Here is a 21,256-nt window from a genome sequence, read left to right on the forward strand (position 1 = left end):
TGCGGGATTGCGCAGGATGTTCTTTCTCCCGAGAAGCTGCTGGATGATCAGCGCTCGTCCACTGGAGCTGGCGACTGAATTTTCGCTCGCTCATGAATAAGTCATGGAATGTACTGTCGTGGAACATCAGGGGCATCAACTCTGATGCTAAGACTTTGGCTCTTAGGAATGCTATTGATACTAGCGGTTGTTCTGTGCTATGTATCCAGGAAACTAAGCGTGAATCTTTTGATCTGGCGTTTATTAAAACTTTCTGCCCTAAGCGTTTTGATAAATTTGTGTTTGCACCATCAGTGGGTGCCTCTGGTGGTCTTATTATAATATGGAATAGTTCTATGTTTGTGGGCACGCCTTGGTATGTTGACTTGTTTGCTGTGGGTGTCTCTTTTGTTGCTACTCAGTCTAGTGATTCTTGGAAATTGATCAATGTCTATGGTCCATGCTCTGGTCAGCGTCGGGTGGATTTTACTAACTGGTTATTTGACCTAAATATACCTGATGATGAAAATTGGTTGATCCTTCGAGATTTCAATTTTATTCGTTCTACGAATAATAGAAACAAGCCTGGGGGCGACGCTGCGGACATGTTGCTGTTTAATGAAATCATTCGAGCGCAGTCTCTGATGGAGTTACCTGTGAAGGGCAGAGCATATACCTGGAGCAACATGCAAGACGACCCCCTGCTCGAACAGCTCGATTGGTTCTTTTCTTCCTCTTGTTGGACTACCTCCTTCCCAAACACGATGGTCCTGCCATTGGGGAAACCGGTGTCTGATCATATTCTGTGTGTGGTTGCAATTGAATCTAATATCCCCAAGTCCAAGCTCTTCCGCTTTGAGAATTTTTGGGTTAACCATGTTGGGTTTACTGATGTGGTTGCCGCCTCTTGGTCCAAGGCATGCCATGCCCCGAACGCTGCTGCCTGCATTTGTAAAAATCTGAAAACTCTGAGATATGATCTCAAGAGATGGAGCAGAGGTATCTCAAAGCTAAAAATTATGATCTAGAACAGTAATGAATCTTTAGTTATGATGGATAATCTCGAGGACAAAAGACCTCTATTTATCCAGGAGTCAAACTTTAGGAGGATTTTGAAATCTCACTTGCAGACACTGCTCAAGTTTCAGAACGAGTACTCGAGGAAAAGATGCACGATCAGGTATTTCAGATTTGCTGATGAAAACACCAAGCTCTTTCAATCTCTGGCCACTGAGAGATATAGACACAATTCTATTGCCATGCTTCGTGATGATGCTGTGGAAATCCATGACCACGTTGGCAAGGAAGGGGTGCTGTTCAAAACCTATAAGGAACGTTTGGGTTCTTCTAAACCCACTAACATGCGTTTTGATCTTTCTAGAATCATTCGTCCGATCGAGGGACTGGATCAATTGTCGGCACCCTTTTCCAATGAAGAGATCTATACTGTAATTAAGGAAATGCCGAGTGACAGGGCTCCGGGCCCTGATGGTTTTAATGGTTGTTTCCTTAAGAGCTGCTGGCAGATCATCAAGTCGGATTTCTATAAGCTGTGCCATGCCTTTCATGCTGGAGGGCTAGATATCACCAGCATTAGTGAGGGGTACATCACCTTGATCCCTAAGATCTCTTCTCCAGAAACTGCAAATGATTATAGACCAATTACTTTACTGAATTGTTGTCTGAAAATCATCACAAAGATCTTGGCTAACCGGCTGCAGAAAGTCATCCTCAAAATCATCCACAAAAACCAGTACGGTTTCATCAAAGGGAGGACAATCCAAGATTGCCTGGCGTGGTCGTTTGAATACATCCATCAATGCCATACCTCAGCGCGGGAAATTATCCTCCTCAAGTTAGACTTTGCTAAGGCGTTTGACACGATTGAGCACGCCCCCATGATGGAGATCATGAAGCACATGGGTTTTGATGACAAATGGCTCGGATGGATGAAAACGATCTTTGGCTCGGGGGTTTCTTCTGTACTCCTTAATGGAGTTCCTGGCCGGAAATTTAATTGTAAATGTGGTGTGCGACAGGGTGACCCTCTCTCACCGTTGATCTTTGTCCTTGCGGCTGACCTTCTCCAAGCAGCAATTAATGATGCTTTCGCTAGAGGACTAGTTGAGCTTCCCCTCCCTCGTGACAGTGCGGGTGACTTCCCCGTTGTTCAATACGCTGACGACACGATTTTGGTTATGCAGGCATGTCCTGAACAGGCCGCCCGTATGAAAACTATCTTGGAGGATTATGCTGTTTCGGTTGGGCTGAAGATCAATTTCCATAAATCAACTCTTATACCCATTAACATTGATCACCAGCGTGCTTCTGAATTGGCTGGGGTTTTTGGCTGTTCTGTTGGTTCCATGCCTTTCACCTACCTCGGCCTCCCAATGGGGATGACGAGGCCAAGTGTTCTTGATCTCATGCCGCTAGTACATGCAGTCGAGAGGAAGACGTCCACTGCGTTGTCGCTGATGTCATCCGGGGCCAAACTGACTTTGGTCAATTCTATTGTGACTTCGATGTTGATATATGTAATGTGCACAATCAAATTGCACCCAAAAGTGATCGAGCATCTGGACAAACTGCGCAGATATTGCCTCTGGGCAAAAAATTCTGATGATGGGGTCAAGAACAACTCCCTTGCGGCCTGGGAACTTGTCTGCCGCCCAAAACGCTGCGGAGGCCTTGGTGTTATTGATATCAAAACACAGAATGTTGCCCTTCTCCTGAAACATCTATTCAAATTCTATAATCATGAAGATGTCCCCTGGGTGGAGCTGGTTTGGGACGCTTACTACAGAAACAAAATACCGCATGCAACTGATGCAGTGGGCTCTTTCTGGTGGAAGGACGTGATGCAACTCAATGGGGTCTTCCAGGGGATCACCAAAGTCACCCCGAGGGATGGCTCTAGCTCTTTATTTTGGAAATATGTTTGGTTTGATAGTAGTCAGGATTCCCCACTCATGGACATGTACCCACGGGCTTTCTCATTTTGCTTGAATGAAGATGACTCCATTGCTAAGGTTCTTACTGCAACTGACCCAGCCATGATCTTTAGTTTACCTCTCTCGATCCAGGCGAGAGAGGAAATCAAAGAGATCCAGCAGGGGTCGACACAAATTCGTGTGGCCAACGACCGTTGTGACATTTGGGAATGCACGCTCGGGCGTTTCTCGTCCAAGAAATTCTATAATCACTGCTACAAGCAGGTTGGGGCAGATGAGGTGTTCGGTTGGCTCTGGAAAGCCAAGAGCCCGATCAAATTCAAGATGTTCGGGTGGCTACTCCTAGTTGATCGTCTGAATACCAGGAATATGCTCAAACGCAGACATTTTGCTGTCGCGGGGGGCAACTACACATGCATGTTCTGTCAAAACCCTCCCGAGGAAACTGTGGAACATCTGTTCTTCAATTGCCCCTTTAGTCAACACTGCTGGAGTAAAGTTGGATTGGCGTGGCCGATAGGTGCCAACAGATTGGCTTTGCTGCGTGGGGGTAGGGATAACTGGAGGCAACCTCTTTTCATGGATATATTTCTTTTGGCTGCTTGGAGTCTATGGATGGAGAGAAACAACCAACACTTCAGAGGGATTCAACATTCCTTCGGAGCATGGCTGGCTAGATTCAAGCATCTCTTGGAGTTGCTAACACATAACTGCAGAGAGGAACTTCGCCCCTTCCTGTCTAGTTACATTGTAAATTTGGGTCACTAGGGTTGTAGCTAGCTTGCATGGCCTGGGGGCCACAAAAACCCTTTGTAATGCATATGTAACTGTTCCTTTGTGAGTAATACAAAGTCAGTGGGAGCCTCTCCCACTGTCGTTCATCTTTCAAAAAAAGATCATGGTGCTACTTTGAAGCACATGTGTGGTAAAAGGATAGTAACACTGTCCCTTCTCTCTTTTTCTCTCTTTTTTTTATTTGGGCCTTTTTCTCTTTTTTATGGCCTCTTTTTTTCTCTTTTTTTTCTTTTCGTCCGGAGTCTCATCCCGACTTGTGGGGGAACCATAGTCTCCATCATCCTTTCCTCACTTGGGACAATGCTCTAATAATGATGATCATCACACTTTTATTTACTTACAACTCAAAGATTACAACTCAATACTTGGAACAAAATATGACTATGTGAATGCCTCCGGCGGTGTACCGGGATATGCAATGAATCAAGAGTGACATGTATGAAAGAATTATAAAGGTGGCTTTGCCACAAATACGATGTCAACTACATGATCATGCAAAGCAATATGACAATGATGGAGCGTGTCATAACGAACGGAACGGTGGTAAGTTGCATGGCAATATATCTTGGAATGGCTATGGAAATGCCATAATAGGTAGGTATGGTGGCTGTTTTGAGGAAGGTATATGGTGGGTGTACGATACCGGCGAAAGGTGCGCGGTATTAGAGAGGCTAGCAATGGTGGAAGGGTGAGAGTGCGTATATTCCATGGACTCAATATTAGTCATAAAGAACTCACATACTTATTGCAAAAATCTATAAGTTATCGAAACGAAGTACTACGCGCATGCTCCTAGGGGGATAGATTGGTAGGAAAAGACCATCGCTCGTCCCCGACCGCCACTCATAAGGAAGACAATCAATAAATAAATCATGCTCCAACTTCATCACATAACGGTTCACCATACGTGCATGCTATGGGAATCACAAACTTTAGAACAAGTATTTCTCAAATTCACAACTACTCAACTAGCATGACTCTAATATCACCATCTTCATATCTCAAAACAATCATCAAGTATCAAACTTCTCATAGTATTCAATGCACTCTTATATGATAGTTTTTATTATACCCATCTTGGATGTTCATCATATTAGGACTAATTTTATAGCCAAAGCAAACTACCATGCTGTTCTATAGGACTCTCAAAATAATATAAGTGAAGCATGAGAGATCAATAATTTCTATAAAATAAAGCCACCACCATGCTCTAAAAGATATAAGTGAAGCACTAGAGCAAAATTATATAGCTCAAAAGATATAAGTGAAGCACATAGAGTATTCTAATAAATTCCGATTAATGTGTGTCTCTCCCAAAAGGTGTGTACAGCAAGCATGATTGTGGTGAACTAAAAAGCAAAGACTCAAATCATACAAGACACTCCAAGCAAAACACATATCATGTGGTGAATAAAAATATAGCATCAAGTAAAGTTACCGATGGACGAAGACAAAAGAGGGGATGCCTTCCGGGGCATCCCCAAGCTTAGGATTTTTGTTGTCCTTGAATTTTACCTTGGGGTGCCTTGGGCATCCCCAAGCTTAGGCTCTTGCCACTCCTTGCTCCATAATCCATCAAATCTTTACCCAAAAACTTGAAAACTTCACAACACAAAACTTAACAGAAAATCTCATGAGCTCCGTTAGTGAAAGAAAACAAACCACCACCTTAAGGTACTGTAATGAACTCATTCTTTATTTATATTGGTGTTAAACCTACTGTATTCCAACTTCTCTATGGTTCATAACCTCCGATACTAGCCATAGATTCATCAAAATAAGCAAACAACACACGAAAAACAGAATCTGTCAAAAACAGAACAATCTGCAGTAATCTGTATCAAACGTATATGGAACTCCAAAAAATTCTGAAATAAATTTCTGGACGTGATGAATTTATCTATTAATCATCTCCAAAAATAATCAACTAAATAGCACTCTCCAGTAAAAAGTTGTGGCTGATCTCGTGAGCGCTAAAGTTTCTGTTTTTTACAGCAAGATCAAAAAGACTTCACCCAAGTCTTCCCAAAGGTTCTACTTGTCACAAACACTAATTAAAACATGAAAACACATCTAACCAGAGGCTAGATCAAAGATTTATTACTAAACAGAACCAAAAAGCAAGAAATAAAATAAAATTGGGTTGTCTCCCAACAAGCGCTATCGTTTAACGCCCCTAGCTAGGCATAAAGGCAAGGATAGATCTAGGTATTATCATCTTTGGCATGCAATCCATAAGTGGCTCTCATAACAGATTCATAAGGTAATTTTATTTTCTTTCTAGGAAAGTGTTCCATGCCTTTCCTTAACGGAAATTGGAATCTAATATTTCCTTCTTTCATATCAATAATTGCACCAATCGTTCTAAGGAAAGGTCTACCAAGAATAATAGGACATGAAGGATTGCAATCTATATCAAGGACAATGAAATCTATGGGCACATAATTCCTATTTGAGACAATAATACATCCATTAATTCTTCCCATAGGTTTCTTAATGGTGGAATCCGCAAGGTGCAAGTTTAAAGAACAATCATCAAATTCACGGAAACCTAACACATCACACAAAGTTTTTGGAATCGTGGAAACACTAGCACCCAAATCACACAAAGCATAGCATTCATGATCTTTAATTTTAATTTTAATAGTAGGTTCCCACTCATCATAAAGTTTTCTAGGGATAGAAACTTCTAATTCAAGTTTTTCTTCATAGGATTGCATTAAAGCATCAACGATATGTTTGGTAAAAGCCTTATTTTGACTATAAGCATGCGGAGAATTTAGCACGGATTGCAACAAGGAAATACAATCTATTAAAGAACAATTATCATAATTAAATTCCTTGAAATCCAAAATAGTGGGTTCATTACTATGTAAAGTTTTGACCTCTGCAATCCCACTTTTACTAATTTTTGCATCAAGATCTAAAAACTCCGAATCATTGGGACGCCTTTTAACTAAAGTTGACTCATCTCCAGTCCCATCATTATCAAGATTCATATTGCAAAACAAATGTTTAATAGGAGACACATCAATCACTTTTAGATCTTCATCCTTATTATCATGCAAACTAGAAGAACACGCTTTCACAAAGCAATCTTTTTTAGCACGCATCCTAGCGATTCTTTCTTTGCACTCATCAATGGAAATTCTCATAGCTTTGAGAGACTCATTGATATCATGCTTAGGTGGAATAGATCTAAGTTTCAAAGAATCAACATCAAGAGAAATTCTATCCACGTTCATAGCCAACTCATCAATCTTAGGCAATTTTTCTTCAAGCAAAGCATTGAAATTCTTTTGGGAAATCATAAATTCTTTAACAGTAGTCTCAAAATCAGAGGGCATCTTATTAAAATTTCTATAAGAGTTGTTGTAGGAAATACCACAATTATTAGAGGAATTACTAGGATATGACCTAGGATTAAAGTTTCCTCTATAAGCGTTGTTACCAAAATTGTTCCTACCAACAAAATTCACATCCATAGATTCATTATTATTCTCAATCAAAGTAGACAAAGGCATATCATTGGGATCAAAAGAAACACTCTTATTAGCAAACAATTTCATAAGTTCATCCATCTTTCCACTCAAAACATTAATCTCTTCAATTGCATGCACCTTTTTACTGGTAGATCTTTTAGTGTGCCATTGAGAATAATTAACCATAATATTATCTAGGAGTTTAGTAGCTTCTCCTAAAGTGATTTCCATTAAAGTGCCTCCCGCGGCCGAATCTAAAAGATTTCTAGAAGCAAAATTCAATCCGGCTTAATTTTTGTATAATCATCCATAAATTCAAACCATGTGTAGGGCAATTACGTATCATTAATTTCATCCTCTCCCAAGCTTGTGCAACATGTTCATGATCAAGTTGCATAAAATTCATAATATCATTTCTAAGAGAGATGATCTTAGCTGGAGAAAAATACTTAGAGATAAAAGCATCTTTGCACTTATTCCAAGAATCAATACTATTTTTAGGCAAAGACGAAAACCAAGTTTTAGCATGATCTCTAAGCGAAAAAGGAAATAGCTTCAATTTAACAATATCATTATCCACATCTTTCTTCTTTTGCATATCACACAAATCAACAAAGCTGTTTAGATGGGTCACGGCATCTTCACTAGGAAGGCCGGCGAATTGATCTTTCATGACAAGATTCAACAAGGCAGCATTGATTTCACAAGATTCAGCATCGGTAATAGGAGCAATCGGGGTGCTAAGAAAATCATTGTTGTTGGTATTGGAAAAGTCACACGATTTAGTATTATCTTGATCCATTGTGACAAGCAAGCAATCCAACACACAAGCAAACAAGAAGCAAGCGGAAAAAGAGGCGAACGGAAAGAGAGGGTGAATAAAACGGCAAGGGTGAAGTGGGGGAGAGGAAAACGAGAGGCAAATGGCAAATAATGTAATGCGAGGGATAAGAGTTTGTGATGGGTACTTGGTATGTCTTGACTTGTGTGTAGACTCCCCAGCAATGGCACCAGAAATCCTTCTTGCTACCTCTTGAGCACTGCGTTGGTTTTCCCATGAAGAGGAAAGGGTGATGCAGCAAAGTAGCGTAAGTATTTCCCTCAGTTTTTGCAAACCAAGGTATCAATCCAGTAGGAGACTACACGCAAGCCGACTCGTACCTACACAAACAAATAAGAACCTTGCAACCAACGCGATAAAGGGGTTGTCAATCCCTTCACGGCCACTTGCAAAATTGAGGTCTGATAGAGATAATAAGATAAATATTTTTGGTAATTTTTATGATATAGATTGAAAGTAAAGATTGCAAAACAAATGGCGACAGAAATAGATAGTTGACGGGAGATTAATATGATGGAAAATAGACCCGGGGACCATAGGTTTCACTAGTGGCTTCTCTCAAGATAGCATAAGTATTACGGTGGGTGAACAAATTACTGTCGAGCAATTGATAGAAAAGTGCATAGTTATGAGAATATCTAGGTATGATCATGTATATAGGCATCACGTCCACGACAAGTAGACCGAAACGATTCTGCATTTACTACTATTACTCCACACATCGACCGCTATCCAGCATGCATCTAGAGTATTAAGTTCATAAGAACAGAGTAACGCATTAAGCAAGATGACATGATGTAGAGGGATAAACTCAAGCAATATGATATAAACCCCATCTTTTTATCCTCGATGGCAACAATACAATACGTGCCTTGCTGCCTCTGCTGTCACTGGGAAAGGACACCGCAAGATTGAACCCAAAGCTAAGCACTTCTCCCATTGCAAGAAAGATCAATCTAGTAGGCCAAACCAAAATGATAATTCGAAGAGACTTGCAAAGATAAAAAATCATACATAAAAGAATTCAGAGGAGATTCAAATATTGTTCATAGATAACCTTGATCATAAACCCACAATTCATCGGATCTCGACAAATGCACCGCAAAAAGAATTACATCGAATAGATATCCAAGAAGATCGAGGAGAACTTTGTATTGAGATACAAAGAGAGAGAAGAAGCCATCTAGCTAATAACTATGGACCCGAAGGTCTGAGGTAAACTACTCACACATCATCGGAGAGGCTATGTTGTTGATGTAGAAGCCCTCCGTGATCGATTCCCCCTCCGGCGGAGCGCTGGAAAAGGCCCCAAGATGGGATCTCACGGGTACAGAAGGTTGCGGCGGTGGAAATAGGGTTTCGTGGTGCTCCGGGATGTTTTTGGGGTATATGGGTATATATAGGAGGAAGAAGTAGGTCGGTGGAGCTGCGAGGGGCCCACGAGGGTGGGGGCGCGCCTAGGGGGCAGGCGCACCTCCCTGCCTCGTGGCCTCCTCGATTCTTTCTTGACGTCCACTCCAAGTCCTCTGGATCACGTTTGTTCCAAAAATAACTCTCCCGAAGGTTTCATTCCGTTTGGACTCCGTTTGATATTCCTTTTCTGCGAAACACTGAAATAGGACAAAAAAACAACAATTTGCACTAGGCCTTCGATTAATAGGTTAGTCCCAATAATAATATAAAAGTGCTTAGTAAAGCCCATTAAACATCCAAAACAGATAATATAATAGCATGGAACAATAAAAAATTAAAGATACGTTGGAGACTATCAGAGCCAATATGATCATCCAGGTTCCGCTATTGGTTATTGACCTAAGATGTGTCTCGGTCATGTCTACATAGTTCTCGAACCCGTAGGGTCCGCACGCTTAATGTTCGATGACGATTTGTATTATGAGTTATGTGATTTGATGACCGAATATTGTTTGGAGTCCCGGATGAGATCACAGACACGACGAGGAGTCTCGAAATGGTCGAGAGGTAAAAAATCATATATTGGAAGGTTGCATTCGGACATCGGAATGGTTCCGAGTGGTTCGGGCATTTTTTCGGAGTACCGACGGGTTACCGGAACCCCCCGGGGGAAATCATGGGCCTCATGGGCCATGGGAGAGAAGAGGGGACAGCCCACAAGGGAGGCGCCCCCCCCCCCAAGGGGAGTCCGAATAGGAAGGGGAGGGGGCGCGGCCCCCTTTCCCTCTTCCCCTCCTCTCATTCCCTCTTTCCCCCTCTCCAGCAAAGGAAAGGGAGTACAAATAGGATTGGGAGTCCTAGTTGGACTCCCCTCTTTGGCGCCCCCCTAGGCCGGCCGCCTCCTTCCCCCCCCCCTTTATATACGGGGGAGGGGGGAACCCCAAAGGCACAACAAGTCTTCTCTTAGCCGTGTGCGGTGCCCCCCTCCACAGTTTAACACCTCGGTCATATCGTCGTAGTGCTTAGGCGAAGCCCTGCGCCGCTAAATTCATCATCACCGTCGCCACGCCGTCGTGCCGACGAAACTCTCCCTCGTCCTCAACTGGATCAAGAGCTCGAGGGACGTCATCGTGCTGAACGTGTGCTGAACACGGAGGTGCCGTACATCCGGTACGTAGACACACTCTCCCCACTCACTGTTATGGTTCTCCTAGATAGATCTTGCCTGATCGTAGGAATTTTTTTGAATTACTACGTTCCCCAACACGAGTCCCGCCGTTGTACGCCCAGATGCGCATCTAACCGAGACGTTGCCGGCCACCACCAGGTCCTGTCACCCACAGAGAAAGGGGGGGGGAGAGATGGGCCCCGCCGCCACCGTCAGCCACGCGAGCTTCACCGGGCGGCATCCTCCAGCGGCGGCGGGTGGGGCAGAGGAAGGGCGGAGGCGGTTGTAGGTAGAGGAGTTGCCCTCGCATCGCCCTAGAAAGGGGCGATCGAGGGGTACGAGGGTCCGCGTTGTCGGACTGGTCAAATGGCACGTCTCTCATGAGCAAGCTAAGTATATTTATTTAAATGAGTGTGGCTAGGTCTCATTCAACTGAGACTTAACCAAGTCTCAGTCAAGTGACATCACATTTTCCAAGGGTGTTTCTTACTTACTAAATGCAGCATCGAGGGATACAATCATAATGAGTGCATACCCGGCCTCTACATAACTAGAATGCACACAACAAAAATAACACACACACACCCAAATGATCACGTCGGCAAAGAGCAAAGTCATAAAAGACTGACGCTATGCCTAGGTGGAGGAAGAAAAAAACCAAAGAATTGAAAACAATTATTGGCAATATACAACAGTAACTACCGGCGCCAACCATATCTTGACAACCAAGGACTCCGAGAAAGGCTCTCCAAAAGCGTCGCCTTCATGAAGGGAACAACATTGAAGCACCGCCATCACCGGACCCAACCACCGAGGTTAGATCATGGGTTTTCGCTTTGAATACCATGTCCGATCCACTTCTGAGCAATGCTCTCATCACGGTAACGATGCAAAAGAACGCCGCCATTGCAAGATATGACCAACTAGGGTCAAACCTATGGTTTTCACCACGAGGCTCGAGACTAGGTACTGGAGAAGTACCACCCAATCGAAGTCGCCCTATGTTGTCTCCTCAACTTTCCTCGATCCCAATAGTTGGATATGCGCACGATCCTTTCGGCGAGGGATGACCATGCCAGTATGAGTAAGCTGACAAAACGAGAGAAGAATTTCTCTCGCCACCATCCGACGAAGTGTTTGACGGGGAAGAAGGACTATCAGCACCACCAAAATCCTGGGATGGGGACACTCTGAAGGCATAGACCATCCTCACAAGTAGCAGCTTGGTTACTGATCTATATCAGACACAACTCCATGAGCTGCCACTAGCTCCGCCGTCCTCGCCTATTGACGCAAATCATCCAGGTTGAACCTCTTCAGGTAACCGGACCAACCCACACCACACAGCAGCATGCAGACCAGATTCATGGCCGAGCCTGAGCGGAGGACCACCATGAGCACTACACACCAACGCCAAAGATGAACCCGTGGAGCAGCGGCCCTAGCATGGGTGTGCTCCCATGTTGGATGCATCGGAGGAAGTCACAACACAAGACGCAGAGGAGCAACAGATGCGTTTCATGCTCCCGTGATCCTATGGATGAAGATGACTGCGTCACGAGCGCACATGGTGCTGATCTAGCCATCCCAAGCCATGCTTCCGCCAGATACGTGGAGCGCCGGAGCCGCTGCCGTAACATCAACCTTCACAACCTCTAGCCGCCATCTACACCTCGTCAAACGTTGCCCAAAAATCCACGGGAGCGGAACCCTGCCGCTGCCGTCAGCCGCCCGGGCAAGCCCGATGACACCGACTGGCGGCGGCGAAGGGAGGGCACACAGGGACGCCACCGAAAAGAGCGGATCAACCGCCGCTCGACTCGCCGAGGCGCAGGCAGTTAGATTTGATTCGAGAGGCTCTCAAGTGACATTACATATAAGAAATAAAAAATAAAAATCCAAACAATTTTTCTTGACACATCTAGCTAATAGGCATAACATCATATGAGACATAACCAAGTCTTTGTCGACTGAGATTTAGCCAACTGTATTTAAATAAGCTTTCTTGTAGTTGGATTGACGATTCTCCGAGCTGGATGCTTGAAGTGCTTGCAAACGATGTAATCATTATTTAACATAAGTTTAATAAACTACGATTGCCTTTCCCTAAACGAGTAGGAAATTAACCTGGTGTGCGGATCTGTGCCTGGCGTTGGAGATGCCCTTGACAAAAAGAGTTAATTATGCTATTAGTACACAAACTTGCACGACGCGTACAAATTCATACATAAAGTTGAAAAATGACACAAATTAGCTCTACAACTTGTGTTTGAGGTATATTTACATACATCTCCGTCAGTGACTGTTAACTCTCTGCTAACTTTGCCTACGTGGCACGCCTGCCAGCGAGGCCGGGCCCACACTCTCTTATTTGTGGGTCCCACCTATAAGTGAGAAAGAGAAAGAAAAAATAACGCAGCACGGTGGCATAACTTGAACACAAGAGCTCCCGGTTCGGGGGTGTTGCACTAGCAAGTGCACCACTTTTTGTTCCTTAGTTGCATTGAGATACACATGTTTATATATCTTAGGAAACGAGAACTAATATGGAACAAAACATTTCCACATTCTATTACTTGAACAGGCAGAATTGGCTTAGCTACGTTCAAGAATTCATTTCTTTGTACTATGCTATCGAACAAGTTTGAACCGCCTGAATAGACTCTTTTTTTATAAACCGGGGTAAAACCCAGGCCGTCCAATGAGCCATACGCGCATCGATAAATTATAATAAAAATTAATCCGCATGGATTTTGATTCGATCCTAGGTCGTTACAGTAATCGCCTTCAGGTTTGGCCCAATAACCATCACACCCAAGATATCATGTTATTGTCTAAAAAAATCTATTTCTAGAAAATATTTTCTAAAAAGAAAATAATTATAGAAACTGGTGGTATTTGATCTCTTTTTATGTAGTGCCTAAAAACAAGTTGATTGACCAGTAGACCGGCGGTCTGACCGGTAAAAATCTGAACCGAAAGGCTAGTCGGCTCGGTTTGCAAAATTATAGGAGAAGAAACGAAAAGCTCTGGAAGTGATCTCAAAGTTAGTTGCAGTTGCTGCACAGTTTTATTTTTCTATTTATTCTTCTTTTGCCACTTACAGGTGAGACCCACAAATAAGAGAGTGCGGGCCCGGCCTCGCTGGCATGCCACGTAGGCAAAAATTAATCGAGAGTTAACAGCCACTAACGAAAATGTATGTAAATGTACCTCAAACACAAGTTATAGGGCTAATTTGTGTCTTTTATAACTTTATGTAGTACTATGAATTTGTACGCACCATGCAAGTTTTCTGTACTAACAGTGTAATTAACTCTGATAGAAATCAATTCGTAGGAACACCTAGTTAGGTCCAAAGAAATCAGTTGGTAGCAAAATTAAACAAAGTGTACAGGATAAGATATAGGGAACAAAAAAAGGGCTCCATGGGCGATCGTCGATCAAAAGCGCAAGGTGGCTTTCTCACGCACTCTCTCCCGAATCCGATCCCATTTCCCCTCCCATCTCGCGGAGGAGGCGGAGACCCCGGTCGGATCGATCCCATTCGAGATCGATTTTGGCCGCCAAAAAGCTGAGCGTGCTCCAGACAGCGACTCGCCGCACCGCCGAAGCTTAGAGCGGCGGGGGCGGCAGCGCCGGCGCCGTGGGGGCGAAATGGACGCGAGATTCCCGTACTCGCCGGCCGAGGTGGCCAAGGTGCAGCTCATGCAGTTCGGCATCCTCAGCCCGGATGAAATCGTAATACCTCGCCTCCCCCACCGCCTCCGCCTCTGTTTAGTTTCGCTTCTCTCTGGCTGAACTTGGAGCTCGAGCTTGTGTGGGCGCTTGGCTAATTTTAAATTCTGGATGGATGGATGAACTGTTATTGGGGTGCTGGTTGTTTGTTAGCTTCAGTCTGTGGTGTTGGTTGGGTAGCGAACTGGCCGAGTTTGATCTGACAAATAGATGTTGAAGCTGATACATTGCAACTTACCAAAGGTTCTGACACAGTGATATGAGTGTTTTGCTAACTTGGGGAACTAGTTAAACTTTGAGAAGAAGAATGCTTGGTTGTAAGTCCCTAGTTCGGTTTGAGTTAGAAGTTGTGCTCCCTGTAATACTACTGAAGTGGGATATTTGGTCAAGTTGACTTCGCAGTTGTATTACATGTACATCAAAGTTTTGACCGATCTAGCAAAATGGCAATGTTCTCATTACTTGTGAGGTACTATCAGCTTGGCAGTTTGGTTGTGCTTAGCAGTTTGCACAGTTTGTGTATTATTACACATGATTTTACAGTGCTTTCTATTGGGTCATGTTCAGTTCAATACAAGTTTGAATAAGGCTACACACGGTTGCTGGCCTTACACTATAGATTTGCAGAGTGTTTCTATATTTTACAATGCTTTCGATCGGGTCATATTCAGTTCAATAGAAGTTTGAATAAGGCTACACGCATCTGGTTGCTGGTCTTACACTATTGATTTGCAGAGTGTTTCTAATAAGATGGATTTGAGAGGATTTAGTATTATGATTTATTTGGTTCAAATGACCATTGACCGTTGTACTGATGGTGGGAGGAGTGTCTCCTTAACTGGTCCATACGGAGCGCCCAAAGAAATGTGTAGCATTGTGGATGTAGGATCGAATCTGATAGATTTTGTGTTGCTTTGCTTCCTTGTAGAGGCAAATGTCAGTGGCGGTGATAGAGCACGCAGAGACCATGGAGAGGGGAAAGGCGAAGCCTGGGGGTTTGAGTGACCCTCGTTTGGGTACTATTGACGAGAAGATCAAGTGTGATACATGTATGGCTGGGATGGCTGAGTGCCCGGGCCACTTTGGCCACCTTGAGCTTGCAAAGCCAATGTTCCACATCGGCTTCATCAAGACTGTACTCTCCATAATGCGATGTGTGTGCTTCAACTGTTCCAAGATCCTGGCAGATGAGGAGGATACCAAGTTCAAGCAGGCTCTGAAAATCAGTAACCCAAAAAATAGATTAAGAAGAATATATGATGCTTGCAAGAGCAAAAAGACTTGTGCTGGGAGTGATGAACTTGAGGTTCAAGATCAGCAGGACACTGATGAGCCAGTAAAGAAAAGAGGTGGTTGTGGTGCTCAGCAGCCAAGTATCACAGTTGATGGTATGAAGATGGTTGCGGAGTTTGAAGCAACAAAGAAGAAAACTGATGATCAAGATCAACTCCCTGAACTAGTGGAGCGAAAGCAAATTCTCTGTGCTGAGAGGGTCCTTAATGTTCTCAAGCATATAAGTGATGAGGACTGTCTTTTGTTGGGCCTGAATCCTAAATGCGCTCGTCCTGATTGGATGATACTGCAAGTTCTTCCGATTCCTCCACCGCCTGTGAGACCATCTGTCACGGTGGATACTTCCTCCAGAACTGAGGATGATTTGACTCATCAATTAGCGATGATAATTCGACATAATGAGAATTTGAGGAGGCAAGAGAGAAATGGAGCCCCAACTCACATTATAACAGAGTTCGCTCAGCTGTTGCAGTTTCACATTGCAACGTACTTCGGCAATGATCTTCCTGGACAACCAAGGGCAAATCAGCATTCTGGAAGGCCTATAAAATCAATTTGCAGCAGGCTGAAAGCAAAAGAAGGTTGGATTAGAGGAAACTTAATGGGGAAGCGTGTTGATTTCTCAGCTCGTACTGTCGTCACACCAGATCCAAACATCAACATTGATCAATTGGGGGTACCATGGAGTGTTTCTTTGAATCTGACATACCCAGAAACTGTCACTCCATATAACATCGAGAGGTTGAAAGAGCTAGTAGAATATGGGCCTCACCCTCCCCCAGGGAAGACAGGTGCAAAGTACATTATCAGGGAAGATGGTCAGAGGCTGGATCTTCGCTATGTGAAGAAAAGTAGTGATCAGCATTTGGAGCTGGGTTACAAGGTGGAAAGACACCTCAATGATGGAGATTTTGTTCTTTTCAACCGGCAACCAAGCCCTCATAAAATGCCTATCATGGGGCATCGTGTTAAAATTATGCCCTGCTCAACTTTCCGCCTGAACTTGTCTGTCACATCACCGTACAATGCAGATTTTGATGCGGATGAAATGAATATGCATGTTCCTCAGTCATTTGAGACCACAGCTGTAGTTTTAGAGTTGATGATGGTGTCAAAATGCATTGTCTCACCTCAAGCGAATATACCTGCTATGGGTATTGTCCAGGACACACTTCTTGGGTGTCGAAAAATCACCAAAAGGGACACTCTTATTGAAAAGGATGTATTTATGAACATGTTAATGTGGTGGGAAGATTTTGATGGGAAGGTCCCTGCCCCTGCCATTTTGAAACCAAGGCCGATTTGGACTGGCAAACAAGTTTTCAACTTGATTATCCCCAAGCTAATCAATTTAATAAGTTTCTCAGCCTGGCATGCTGAAACAGAGTGTGGATTTATTACTCCTGGTGATACTATGGTCCGGATAGAGAAGGGAGAGCTTCTGTCTGGTACACTCTGCAAAAAAACACTCGGGACCTCAACTGGAAGTCTCATTCGTGTTATTTGGGAAGAGGCAGGGCCAGATGCTGCACTGAAGTTCTTGGGTAATACACAGTCGCTGGTCAACTACTGGCTTCTGCAAAATGGTTTCAGTATTGGTATTGGAGATGCAATTGCAGATGCAGATACTATGGAGAAGATTGATGTGACAATTGGAACAGCTAAGAATGATCTGAAGGAGCTTATTAAGCAAGCACAAGAGAAGAACTTGGAACCTGAGCCAGGACTCACAATGATGGAATCATTTGAAAACCGAGTAAATCAGATTCTCAGCAAGGCTTATGATGATGCTGGGAGTAGTGCTCAGAAGGGTTTGTCTGAGAGCAACAATTTGAAAGCTATGGTCACTGCAGGCTCGAATGGCAGTTTCATTAATATTTCACAAATGACTGCTTGTCTCGGACAGCAGAAAATTGAGGGCAAGCGGATTCCGTTTGGTTTTGTTGATCGCACATTACCCCACTTCACGAAAGATGACTACGGCCCTGAAAGTCGTGGGTTTGTTCAGAACTCTTACCTTCGAGGTCTGGCACCACAGGAGTTTTTCTTCCATGCTATGGTTAGTAGAGAAGGTTTGATTGCCACTGCTGTGAAAACTCCGAGACAGCATTCAGCGGAGGCTCGTGAAGGCTATGGAGGACATCATGGTGAAACATGATGGTGCTGTGCGGAGTTCGCGGGGTGTTGTTGTTCAGTTCTTGTTTGGAGAAGATGGCATGGGTGCTGTTTGGATTGAATCACTGAAATTGGACTCCCTAAAGATGAATAAAGCAGAGTTTGATAATGTATTTGGTTTTGAACTCGACGATGAGAACTCGAGGCCTACTTACATGTTGCCTGACCATGTTGTTTTTTTAGTTGGAATTTTTTATATTTATTCATGTTCCTCGGACATGTCCGAGGACAAAACATCCGTGATACAACCCGGAGGCACATGAAGCCATGTCTTGCATAGATCATTACAAGAGTAAAATGCGCTAGCGGTCATTGAACTTGCGTCGATAGCTCACTTTGGTCATTGTACTTAAGAATACGGTCAATACGATCACTATATACGACTGTTGGTGATTATACGGTCACTACCCCACCGTATGGCTTCGTATTTTTTCTGGTTGACCGGTCAAACAGTCCAAGTGGCGCCACATCAACTCGCGTTCTCTCACTGCCTGTGCGGGGGCAGTATGTCAGTGGGGTAAAAAAATCGTATTCTCTGCCTATGTTAATCGCCGCATGTGAGTGGGTTAAACTAAAATTATGGACGTTAGCATGGATCTCTCGCTCGCCGCCGCCGATCACGTAAACTAGCCGGTTGAGCGCACAACCTTTTTTGTGTAAAAAAATTAGTTGATACTTAATACTCCGTATAAATTACCCACGACGCACACAGGACGTGAACACATTGTACGCACGCACGCGCTAGCACACAGCAGTCAGCAGGCATGCACACAACGAACACCCAGCACAATACTCACACTAGTACACGCGCACACACGTCGGGCGAGTCTTGACGCACCGAGCATCATCCATGCATCCGCTCTCGTCGACGGCTTACCTTCGACCAGCTCGGCTGCAGCCGCCGCCCGACAGGCGAGATACGTAAGCCCACGACCACGCGCGCTTGGCGTCGACGCCGGGGCCGTCGACCGCTACGCCATCAGCAAGACACCGAGAAGTGATGTGCATGCATAGGGAGTATTTGACAAAAAACTACCACATTAAGGGTTGCCGTTCCCACAGAACTACCACATTCAAAAAAGTGACTGATAAGTATAAATTTTTTCTAATTTTGTGACTAAAAACTACCACTTTTGATAAATGACCGGTTTAGACGATTTAAACACGTTTATGACATGCAGGACCCACCCGTCAGGGGTGACGTGGCGGCACTGTCAACTCTGTTTAGTTTGACCGTTAAGTTGACCGTTATGACAGGTGGGGCCCACAGCCGTTCTTCTTCCTCCTCTCTGTATCTTCCTTTGGCATTTTACCAAACACCTCCTGTGCATCATCCTATGCTGCTTTCAGTGGGCGCCCAGTCGCCCCCTCATGCTCCGGTGGCCTTTGCCGCCCTGCACTCCGGTGGCCTTCCATGCCAGAGGGTGCCGGAGGAGAAGCCCGCGCAGCCGCACGCGAAGCCGAGGTGCTGCGAGCTCTAGGCCCTGCCGCTGCCGCCCTCGCCGGCCTCCCTTCGAGCTAGAGCTCGTGATCAGCGGCAAGGAGCAGTAGCAGCGGCTGCAAGCAACAGCACCACGGGCCTCGCTCGCCTCGACGCGCACGTCGAGCTCCCGCTCATCCCCTCGCCGCCGAGCCGCAGGCCGCACTCCGGCGCCGAGGCGGCAACAGGCTCGCATTCGCGGTTCGGTCCCTGCGTCGCGCCGAGAATGACCTGGCCCACCTCTCCGCCTCTGTGCACGCCACGGTCAAGTTCCCCATGCCCTCCGCGTCCAACAGCGCGGCGGAGGTCGAGGTGTCCGGGGTGCTCGCCAAGGCCGTGGCCACTACCGTGTTTCGGCCGTCGAAGCCGTGTCCTTCGCTGCCACCTCCAAAAAGACCACCGCAACATCCTCCAGCATAGGAGCAGTAGCAGCGGCCGCAAGCAGCAGCACCACAGCTCCGGCCTCCTCTCGCCTCCTGCGACGACCGCGGGTGAGCCAGAGCTCCGCAACACCCTCCTCCCCTTCCGCTGGAACGAGACATTGAGGCTCCCGCCCTCCACGAGGCTCGGCCACAGTGCGCGAGCACCAGCAGCGCGAGCACCACGAGGAGCAGCTCCTGCAGCACGTGCGAGCACCTTGGCGAAGCACCTCGGGCAGGTGAGGCGCGCACCTCGCTGTCGTCCTGGGCGCGCGAGGATGTGGCGTCCTCTGGACCATCTTCCTCGGTCAGGAGCGACGGGGCGTCTTCACGGCGGGCGCGTCACCGGAGTTGACCCGCTTCCCTCCCATGCACAGGAGGTGTTTGGTAAAATGCCAATGGAAGATACAGAGAGGAGGAAGAAGAATACCGTGTGGGCCCCACTTGTCATAACGCTCAACTTAACGGTCAAAATAAACAAGGTCGACCGTGCCGCCACGTCACCCCTGACGGGTGGGTCCCGTATGTCATAAACATGTTTAAATCGTCTAAACCGGTCATTTTTCAAATGTGGTAGTTTTTAGTCACAAAATTAGAATTTTTTGGTAGTTATCAGTCACTTTTTTAATGTGGTAGTTCTGTGGGACGGTAACCCCTAATGTGGTAGTTTTTTGTCAAATACTCATGCATAGGAGAGTAATCGCGTGTGTCGGTGTGTGAGTGTGTGCGCGCGCGTTCTTGCACCTGTGTGTTGTGGGCGCACGTGCATGCGTGCTGGGTGTGTGCTGTCCGTGCTTTGTACTAGTAATAGAAATACAGTAAATAATAAGAGGTTGATCCAATTTTGCATCACAAAGGTTTCCGCGCGCGCTCAATTTTCTAGCGCTTCTGGGTTGGACCAAGAGGTCCCTGTGTCGATTCGCCTAACAAACATAATTTTAGTTTATTTTGTTTATTTCTGTATATCCCACTGACATGTGGGACCTGAGCTGATGAGGCACCATTTGGATTGTTTGACCAGTCACTTGAAAAAAAATACAAAGCCATACGGTGAGGCAGTGACCGTATAATCACCAACAGTCATATATAGTGACCGTATTGACCGTATTATTAAGTACGATGACCAAAATGAGCTATCGATGCAAGTTCAATGACCCCTAGTGCATTTTACTCTCATTACAGCAATCTTCCTTGGCTAATCTGTGAGAAGCACCATTTGCCGTGCGCCTAGCCCATTTCACCTCGAAGTCTTGGATGGAGAGCAGCAGCTTCTTCACTTCTTTAACTCCACTAGGGGATCAAGAGATCACTCTACCTAACTGATTAACGAAGTACCCCGTGCGTATGTCAAGAGTGATCTCCGTTAGGTAGAGAGATCAAGAGTATCAACATTTTTACTCTGCGCTATCACGCCACGCGTGCACTGGTCGATGTGTATGTATGCTCTTAATATGATATCGGATACGTAATGCAACATATAATTAAATCCCACGCTGATGTGATGTGTTCAAGCACCCAC

General features: G+C 45.1%; 1 protein-coding gene across 1 annotated transcript; it reads left to right on the forward strand.

Annotated features, from left to right (window-relative positions):
- The first annotated feature begins 14,056 nt into the window (after nt 1-14,056).
- On the forward strand, nt 14,057-18,122 carry LOC123166819 (DNA-directed RNA polymerase II subunit RPB1). The gene is made up of 2 exons (XM_044584627.1): nt 14,057-14,373; nt 15,299-18,122. Exons 1-2 carry the CDS (start codon nt 14,290-14,292, stop codon nt 17,819-17,821), a joined length of 2,607 nt encoding a protein of 868 aa, XP_044440562.1. The 5' UTR covers nt 14,057-14,289; the 3' UTR covers nt 17,822-18,122.
- Nucleotides 18,123-21,256: the final 3,134 nt, after the last annotated feature.

This window comes from Triticum aestivum, chromosome 7D (assembly GCF_018294505.1).
Source record: "Triticum aestivum cultivar Chinese Spring chromosome 7D, IWGSC CS RefSeq v2.1, whole genome shotgun sequence".
Lineage (NCBI taxonomy): Eukaryota > Viridiplantae > Streptophyta > Magnoliopsida > Poales > Poaceae > Triticum > Triticum aestivum.

Excerpts from the sequence above, each read along its gene's own strand:
- LOC123166819 (XM_044584627.1), top strand. The coding sequence starts at position 14,290 with ATGGACGCGAGATTCCCGTACTCGCCGGCCGAGGTGGCCAAGGTGCAG. Across the intron at positions 14,374-15,298 it reads TCCTCAGCCCGGATGAAATC|AGGCAAATGTCAGTGGCGGT; the intron begins GTAATACCTCGC and ends GCTTCCTTGTAG.